Source organism: Exserohilum turcica (assembly GCF_000359705.1).
Source record: "Exserohilum turcica Et28A unplaced genomic scaffold SETTUscaffold_6, whole genome shotgun sequence".
Lineage (NCBI taxonomy): Eukaryota > Fungi > Ascomycota > Dothideomycetes > Pleosporales > Pleosporaceae > Exserohilum > Exserohilum turcicum.
In genome coordinates, this window is record NW_007360277.1 from 1,906,761 (window position 1) to 1,915,190 (window position 8,430).

Here is an 8,430-nt window from a genome sequence, read left to right on the forward strand (position 1 = left end):
CTCTCTGGCGGTGCCTGAAAGCAACGAGGGCAGCGGGCATGGGCGAGCGTCACCCCAAGACTATTGGGAGGCGTCGGGCCAATGGAGAGGGCAGAGGGAGCGGGCAGCAACGGGGCTGGGGGGTGGAGCAGGTGGGCGGGCTCGAACATGCAATGCTCACATGCATGGCAAGCACAAGCACAGATGCATGGGGTGGCCTCTTGCTTATGGAATTGCACCGAGCCCAGAACGAGGTGCCGAGCGCTTGGGAGGAGGGCACGAGCACGGGCACGGGCACGGGCACGGGCACGAGCACGAGCACGAGCACGAGTGACGACTGTGACTGCACGCTGCACAAGTTGTGGGTGGCATGGCATGGCATGACGATGATGGAGAGAGCGCAGAGAGCGTCGAGGCACTGCATGAGCAGGCCGGTTTCGCCGCCGCCGCCGCGCCGCCGACGTTTTTGTCACTGCCACACACGGCCAAGGTGTTTGGGGATTGGCATCCATTTGCGCAGGTGCATGTGCCGGTCACGCTGATGCCCCCGCAGGTGCAGGTGCAGGTGCAGGCAGGCGCAGGCGCAGGCGGATAACCAAGGTGTTGCTTGCCTGGCTCCGCTTTGGACGATGGACGCTGAATGGATGCATGCATGGCGAGGTCGAGGCAGGCTGCAACCACAACGGCCGGGGCGGGACAAAATTTTTCGCTCTTGCACTTGCACTTGGGCTTGGTTGCACTTGCTCTCCCCAAGTTGGGGTGGAGATGGGCAAAGGGCACGGGCACTGCCATTCGCTGCTGCTGCCCAGCACCAGAGCAAACAAGAAACGCCCACCCACCTCGACCATCTCGACCACGACCACGACCACGACCACCAGCCCGCCCGCCCGCCCGCCCAGCCAGCCCAGCCCAGCCAGCCCAGCCCGACACGGCCTCGTGGCCACACCATGGGCGCCCTGGAAGCGCTGGCTGTCGTAGTCGTGTGCTGTCGCAGTCGCAATTTAAAGCCCCTTTACATATACACGCGTGTATATACATGTGTGTAGTATTTATATATCCACTTACGACGAGCATATGGGTGTATTTAAAAATAACCAAAAACGGACGCTGGTGCTCGTGCTCGGGGCACCATGGCCATGGCAATCAGCGGCAAGGCGGGTGGTGGTGGTGGGATGAGATGAGCAGCAGCAGCAGCAGCAACAAGCGGGCAGGCAGGCAGTGGCAGAGGCAGAGCAGAGCAGAGCAGAGGGCGAGGGTTGGGGTTGGGGTGGCGGGCCCCGAGATACGTGGCTTGCTGTCGCTCGCAGGCGCAGACGGCCGTCCCTGGCAGCGTTCATTGGCCCATGCAGAGCACAACCACTGCAGCGCTCCTGCGTCAGGAGTCATGAGCAGAGCATGAGCAGAGCATGAGCAGAGCATGAGCTTGAGCTTGAGCTTGAGCATCGCCGGCAGTCACCGCACCGCACCGCACCGCCAGCCAGCCAGCCAGCCAAGCAGGTCCAGCGTGCTGAGTCCAAGGCCAGCCAGCGAGGCCAAGTGCGAGTGCAAGCACGAGTGTGAGTCGCAGTCTGATGCCCCACCAGCTACAACACGCAGACTTTTTCACCGCACAAGAGTGGCTCCGAGTGGCCAAAGCCCTCGCCCTCATGTAATGAACCGCTGTTGCAGGCGCTCCCCTCGGATCCAGACGGCCTGCGCGCGTCCTTGCCTGCCTGCCCGCCTGCCTACAAGGCCCCCTTCGCGGAGCAACGCCTGCGACGACGAAGACGTGAGGCGATGGACGAGGCGGAGTAGGCGGCGGCGAGGGGGGGAGGCGGAGGGGAGGAGGAGGAGAGGAGACGGGGGGCGAGAGGACGGGTAGATGGGGGAGGGAGAGAGTGGATGAGGAGGAGGGAGGGGGAAGGAAGGGGAGAGAGGGGAAGAGGGCGGTGATGAGTGGGTGCGTGGGAGTGGGTGTGGGAGTGGGTGCGCCGCCGCCGCGTGTGTGTGTGTGTGTGTGTGTGTGTGTGTGTGTGTGTGTGTGTGCGTGTGTGTGTCGTCTTGGGCAGTTAGCGAGGCGTTAGCAAGGTTGCAACACAGTGGCCCCAGCCAAACGGACGTGCGCATCAAATCTCGGCTGTCACGGCACCCCCCCAAGCCGCTCACCATCCTCACCCGACGCTTGCTCTGTCTCCAGGCCTAGCCCGGTTGCAAACCACAACCTGTGATTCCTGCCACTCACGGCTCGACTCAGTCTGCCTGGGCTTAACAAGTCCCGCACCCCAAGTCTCTGACATCAAGCCCCTCGCCGCCTACGTCCTGCTCTCACACACGCCCGGTGTGCAACCCTCGGTTGTCGTTTTGGCTTGCGCTGCGTAATTGGGCACGGCTCGGTTTCAATCTCTCGTCCCCCAATCTGCCATCGACTCCCTCCATCCTCGACCCTTCCCCCCCCCCCTCCCCAGCAGCCTCTCCCTCCCCCCTAGCGACAACGCATTTCCCGGATCTATTGACTTAGCCCCGGCCTGCGCTTCATCCCCGACGAGTCGCCCAGCAAACCTGTCGACGCACACTCGGCGGCTTTTATTTCAACGCATCTTGCTCGACACTTCTCACGCGCACACACGCACCTATCCGCCCGCGCAACAAGCTGCGCCCAAACATTCCTACCATCCACCAGACACTTTCTCGCAGGCGACAAAAAAAACTTTTCCTTTGAATGAGTACATCTTTCTAGAGGGTCTGCAGGCTACTCTAGAGGCGGCGCGAACGAGAAGACTGTACGTCACAGCCAGCAAAAAAAAATTATTCCCTCGAGCACCTAGACGACGCGCCACGCGCAAGGGCTCCTTTGTTCGCCATCAAAACAGTCGTCACTAACAACCTCATCAGGAACCTCGTCAGTCTTCTCTCTGCGACGGTCCGACACCATCATGCCCTCCTTCTACCCCCGGCATAACATGCCACGGCTCTCTCCCCCGGAGTTCGTACCCAGCTACCACTCTGCTTGCGGCGCATCGTACCCACCGCAGCAGCCTGCCTATGCTGGCCCTACGATTCGGCAGCACGATGATGGTTACGACTTCGCAGACCGCTACGGCCAACTGGCCATCGCCATGCCGCCCATGTACCCGCAGGCCGGCACCTATCTGAGCAATGCGCCTCCCAGTCTCCCGCCCACCAACCCCTTCTACGAGCCCATGGCCGCGACGCTTCCGCCCATGCGCATGCAGTCTGGAAACTCGATGGCGGATGCGGCAATGCAGCAGCAGCGGCTGCACGAGTACAACCAGCGCGTGAGCCAGGCTGCAAAAGAAGAGAAGCCCGTCGGTGGTGTCTCGGCGAAGCTCGACTACGACATGGATGTCATGACCGATTTTGTCTGCGCGACGGCGCTGCGCCTCATCACCCCGGGTCGGATGATGCCCGCCTCGTTCCGTAAATGGGTACACCAGGTCCTTTGCGCGACCAGGCTCCCTTCAGCCACGATCCTGCTCAGCATCTTCTACCTGTCCAACCGGATGCCCATGCTGGCCCATGAACCCAAGACGGACACGCACTTGTTCCGCCTCCTCACCATCGCCTTGGTGCTGGGCAGCAAGTTTCTCGATGACAACACCTTCATCAACCGCTCGTGGTCCGAGGTCAGCGGCATCCAGGTGCACGAGTTGAACGAGCTCGAGCTCGAGTGGCTCCTCGCCATCAAGTTCAAGCTCCATCGCGATCCCACGGAGCAGCAGGGCTGGAACACCTGGTCAGAGCACTGGAAGGAGTACCAGAACACTGCTGCTGCGCGTGCCGAGCGCACCAACAAGCTCAGCCCCATCGACACGTCGATGCACCGTCGCTCGCTCAACTCCAACAAGCCGCTTCCGCCTCTGCCCATGCAGCAGCTCTACACTCCGCCGTACGACTACGCCCCCAAATCGGCTCAGTACAACGCTCCATCGTATTCCCAGTACGACCCATGGCGATCGGCAAGCGAGCACTCCCCTGCCTCGGCGCCCACTACGGGTCCTACTACTCCGGAGTACTACGGCTCAACGGGTACGTGGGGCCCCGTTGAGGGATATTCGCGTCGCACCATGTTCGGCTTTCCCCCCCTGTCTCAGCCTGCCCCTGCACAAGGGCATCAGCAGTCGTCCAACTACGGCCCGCCAGCCTACTCTCAGTACACTCCTTCGGCCTGGAACCAGCACGGCCTCAACTGTGGCTGTGCCTACTGCGTCCAGAGGCACCCGCCCTACTTCATGGCTCCTGGCTATGGCCCCCAGGCTGTCGCTGTCTAAACGCCGCCCGGATGAAGCGGATGTGATGGTGACGACAGCCTTTTTAATTTTTCCATGGATACATATTCGACGTCCCATTTCAGCGCTTCATTTGTTCAAAAAGTTTCTGCTCATTTCCTCTAAGAAACCCCGGCTTACCGAAGCCATTCCCCCGATCGAATCCAGTCCCGGTCACTGGATACACTTGGCCGCTTCGATTCCCTAAAGCCTAGACTACCGGACACTCGCACGGCGCATCTGCTCTATTCCCTAAGCTACCTGCGCACGCATATTGGTGCCACTCCGGATCTCATGAAAACGCACCAGGCTTGCGATTACATCGCATGATAGATTTTCACACTTCTTTTTCCTTGTTTTTTTTTTCTTTCCCTTGTTCACTTCTTCTCTTTCCTTTCACTCTTTTGTCATCACGGGTTTTACGTTTTAGACTTTGGTTTGTCCATGGTCTAATAGGAGCATGTCAGCGAAATTGTGGGATTCACCGGCGTTTTTTGCTTTTTCCACTCGGGTGCCGCGTTATCACCTTTTTTACGATTGTTCATATCCCCAGCGCTTCCAGGAATATGTACGGGAGGGCTGCTTTCTCCACTGGTTTACGGTTTGTTTCTTCTCTGGGGTGGGCTGGCGCTTCTAGTGCGTCTCCAGTCACTCCTCGCGCTCCATACGTTGGCGGCTACCAACGGATCGTCACCACTGGAGGGCCTCTTATCATGCTTACGACATGTCTTTTTCCTTCTCCTTCTTCTTTTTTCTCCATCGTTGCCCTCCGCTTGAGTCGGGTTGTAATTAATGGCACAGGATCAGCGATGGGATTCGCTTTATTGTATTCGGCGCGGTGGGAACAAAATACCTCTCGCTTTTTCATGGGTTTTCTCGGCACTGGCATTATTTTGGATCGAGGGTGGAAAGCTATTTCCTTCTTTCTATACTTTTTCTTTAGTGTACTACTGTTATACCATACGAAAGACCCCGATGTATCTTCGGGACACAACAAAGAATGCGAAAAAAAAATCCTAGAAAAGCGACCATGTCGCACAGGAAACAACACTGATTGGTTTTTTGGGTTCCTGCTATTGTGGTGATGAGTCGTGGTTTTGATTCAGTGTCTTGTATCATTAGACTGGGTTGATTGGGCCTTTGAAGCTTGTATCGGGTTCTGGGTCAAGGTAGCCAATACTCGTAGCTAGAAGAAAATGAGCCAGCTCTGGATGGACGGGCTGACTTTCAATCCATGGCAAACTGCTTCTTCTGCATAGAATTATGAACATGACATAATAATGAGTACTCGGACATGTTCTGGGATTGTTAGAGTACATGTCAAATGCTTTTTTTTGCAATAGGGAAGCCGAATGGTGTTGGTATCAAATTACTGCTGTTGTTGGACTCGCATCCACTCCTTGATCGTCAGCATTTTGCCACCAGCCTACCAGTCCATTAGCAACAGTGATGCTACTGTCGTACATGCACATGTACACAGCCGGGTACAGACGGACGAAGGTACTCGCAGGAAGCCGGGGCTTAAGCCTAGCCCCGCGAACAGGCAGCCATGCATGCATCCATACCACGTACAACGGGGGCTGGCGGCTGACTGGCGCAGCAGCAGCAGCAGTCGTATCGTCGATTCGAGTGCAGAATGGTGATCTAAAGGATCGTATGACGGTCCCCCACCCCCTCCCATGCTAGTATCTAACGTATTGCGCCATAAATCCAGGGTTCCGTTGCGTGTTACGCTTACACTTGGGCAACGGGGGGTGGCGGCAGCAGCCGGGGAAGAGAGCATGACGAAAGAAGTGGAAAACAAACAGAGTGTCGGTGCTGCAACACGCTCGGCTTTTGATCTTTACTCTTGTAACGAATTCGACAAGCGTTTGGTTGGTGCTGCAGCCATGTAGTTGTTATGTATGTATGTATTTGATATACGGAGGGGAAGCCGAGGCGTGTGCGAGTGGCCTTGTCGCAAGACTAGCCGAATCCATGTCCTCGGCTCTTGTCTACGTCAACGAAACAGCACATGCGTTAACTCCGATATTCTGGCGCATCTTTTGCCCGCCTCAGACTCGTGCGACCTGTGCGAGGGGACAAAAGACGCCGGTGGGACTAATCTTTCTTCGCCTATCTGTGTGGGCGTGCCTGAGTGTGAAGGGAGATTAGACAGGCAGGCGTGCGCGCGTGAACGTGTGTGTGCGTACTCAGCGGCCGCAGCTCGTGAGATTCGCACGCCCAGCCCGTGTACGCTGCATATATAGATGGTCTTTCATCTATTCTTGCCATGTCTCCACGGTCCACGCTGTGGTCTCGCTGTACGAGGCTGAACATCAACAAGCAACCCCGGCTTCTCTCCCATCCGCAACCCAAACCCCGAAACTACCAGGGTTTTTTACACACACCGCGATTCAGTACAACGGCCAAGATGAGTTCCATTGGCGGCGCAGGCATTGGCGCGGGATTGTATGCCGTCGTGAGCAATCCCGCGCAGATGGCGGCGAAGCCAGAAGAGGCCGACCAAAAGAGACATCATTTGAAGAATGGAAAGGGCTTTACGAATCCCTGGGAGAGCTATGTGGAGGCGACGCCGTGGGAGTTGCTTTCGGGTATTTTTTGGTAAGTCCTCCACTATCATTATACACCAAAAAAAAAGAAAGACACCATCTAGGATACATACTGATTTTCTTTGTAGGCGCAAAATCACCGGCCAAGCAAAGAAACCGGATACCACACCCCCGACCGTTGCCGTACGCACCCCGTCTTTTCTGCCTACGCGTGAAACACCGCGACTACGGGCTACATGGCTCGGGCATGCATGCTACTACATTGAGTTTCCCAACGGGTTCCGCGCCCTGTTCGACCCCGTCTTCGAAGACTGCTGTGCGCCCATCAATCTCAAGAACCTCAAGCGGTACACGCCTCCGCCGTGCGAAATCGAAGACTTGCCCGTCGTCGACGCAGTCGTCATCAGCCACAACCACTACGACCATCTCAGCTACCCGACTATCCAGCGGCTGCACAAGAAGTTCCCCAATGCGCATTTCTTCGCGCCCCTCGGCAACAAAGACTGGTTTTTGAAGAGCGGCGTCACCAATGTCACGGAGCTGGATTGGTGGGAAAGCAGACATGTACGGCTAGATGAGGGCTCGTCGGAAAAGCGTGTGTCTGTGGGTAGCACCGCCCCCGGGGGTATCACTGCGACTATAGGCGCACTCCCATGTCAGCACGTGAGTGCCCGGGGCCCGTTCGACAAGTGCAAAACCCTCTGGGCAAGCTGGAGCATAGAATCTGGCGGCGCAAAAGTGTATTTCGCAGGGTAAGTATTTGGCTGATTCCTCGCTCTCTCCTTACAGCACAATAAACTAACACCCCTCCCCCCCAGCGACACGGGCTACCGCACCGTGCCCAAAAGCATCCCCGAGACCGAAGACGACTACGCCCCCGCCCACGCACACCTGCCCACCTGCCCGGCATTTGCCCAAATCGGAAAACACCGCGGGCCCTTTGATCTCGGCCTGATCCCTATCGGCGCTTACGAGCCCCGCTGGATGTTCAGCAATGTCCATGCCAATCCCAAGGACGCCGTCAACATCTTTGCCGATACAAAGTGTAAGCGTGCGCTCGGCATGCACTGGGGCACTTGGGTCTTGACCGAGGAGGAGGTCCTGGCTCCGCCGCGAGAACTCAAAGATGCCTGCAAGTGGAAGGGCGTAACAGAAGGCAAGCATGGGTTTGACGTGTGTGAGATTGGCGAGTCACGCGAGTTTTGAGTCGACCAAAAGTCCTTTGCCCTTTTTTTTTCTTTTCCCCCTTTTTTTTTGCACTTGATTTTTTTTTCAAAGCGTTTGCTTTTCGATACCCGGGCTGTCATGGTTGCTGGTTTGAGCGAGTGTTTGTACATGAAAGATGAAGAAAATACAGTCGAGTAGAGTATCATGTTTAATACTAGATGTAACGTATGTGGCAAGCGAGCGCCGCAGGCAAGCGAGCGCCGCACCCCACCAAACCTGCGCACCTCTATAAGCCTGTAGTTCCACCACAATATAGTTGTTTTACTACATATTAACATAATAGATTAAGCAGTACCTAGAGTATCTTTCTTGCACGTACGCGAGTTATGGCCAGTCTCTCTGCACCTACTACAGCGCGCCAAAGCCTGGCGGCTAACACCTGATCGCTCTCCTCTCTGACNCTCTTC

General features: G+C 56.9%; 3 protein-coding genes across 3 annotated transcripts; all 3 read left to right on the top strand.

The window, feature by feature from the left end:
• The first annotated feature begins 324 nt into the window (after positions 1–324).
• Positions 325–858, top strand: SETTUDRAFT_165317 (uncharacterized protein). Its single transcript, XM_008031754.1, has one exon. The coding sequence runs from the start codon at positions 350–352 to the stop codon at positions 572–574; it is 225 nt and encodes a 74-aa protein (XP_008029945.1). The 5' UTR covers positions 325–349; the 3' UTR covers positions 575–858.
• Positions 859–2,891: 2,033 nt separating this feature from the next.
• SETTUDRAFT_96304 (uncharacterized protein) lies at positions 2,892–4,247 on the top strand (the record flags this gene model as incomplete). Its single annotated transcript, XM_008031755.1, has 1 exon — positions 2,892–4,247. The coding sequence occupies one exon, from the start codon at positions 2,892–2,894 to the stop codon at positions 4,245–4,247; it is 1,356 nt and encodes a 451-aa protein (XP_008029946.1).
• A 2,441-nt stretch (positions 4,248–6,688) lies between these two features.
• On the top strand, positions 6,689–8,066 carry SETTUDRAFT_165320 (uncharacterized protein). The gene is made up of 3 exons (XM_008031756.1): positions 6,689–6,848; positions 6,925–7,548; positions 7,615–8,066. The coding sequence occupies exons 1-3, from the start codon at positions 6,724–6,726 to the stop codon at positions 8,000–8,002; spliced, it is 1,137 nt and encodes a 378-aa protein (XP_008029947.1). The 5' UTR covers positions 6,689–6,723; the 3' UTR covers positions 8,003–8,066.
• Positions 8,067–8,430: the final 364 nt, after the last annotated feature.

Coding starts and splice junctions, on each gene's coding strand:
- SETTUDRAFT_165317 (XM_008031754.1), top strand. CDS start 350: ATGGCATGGCATGACGATGATGGAGAGAGCGCAGAGAGCGTCGAGGCA.
- SETTUDRAFT_165320 (XM_008031756.1), top strand. CDS start 6,724: ATGGCGGCGAAGCCAGAAGAGGCCGACCAAAAGAGACATCATTTGAAG. Junction 6,849..6,924: donor TTGCTTTCGGGTATTTTTTG/GTAAGTCCTCCA, acceptor TTTTCTTTGTAG/GCGCAAAATCACCGGCCAAG. Junction 7,549..7,614: donor GCAAAAGTGTATTTCGCAGG/GTAAGTATTTGG, acceptor CCTCCCCCCCAG/CGACACGGGCTACCGCACCG.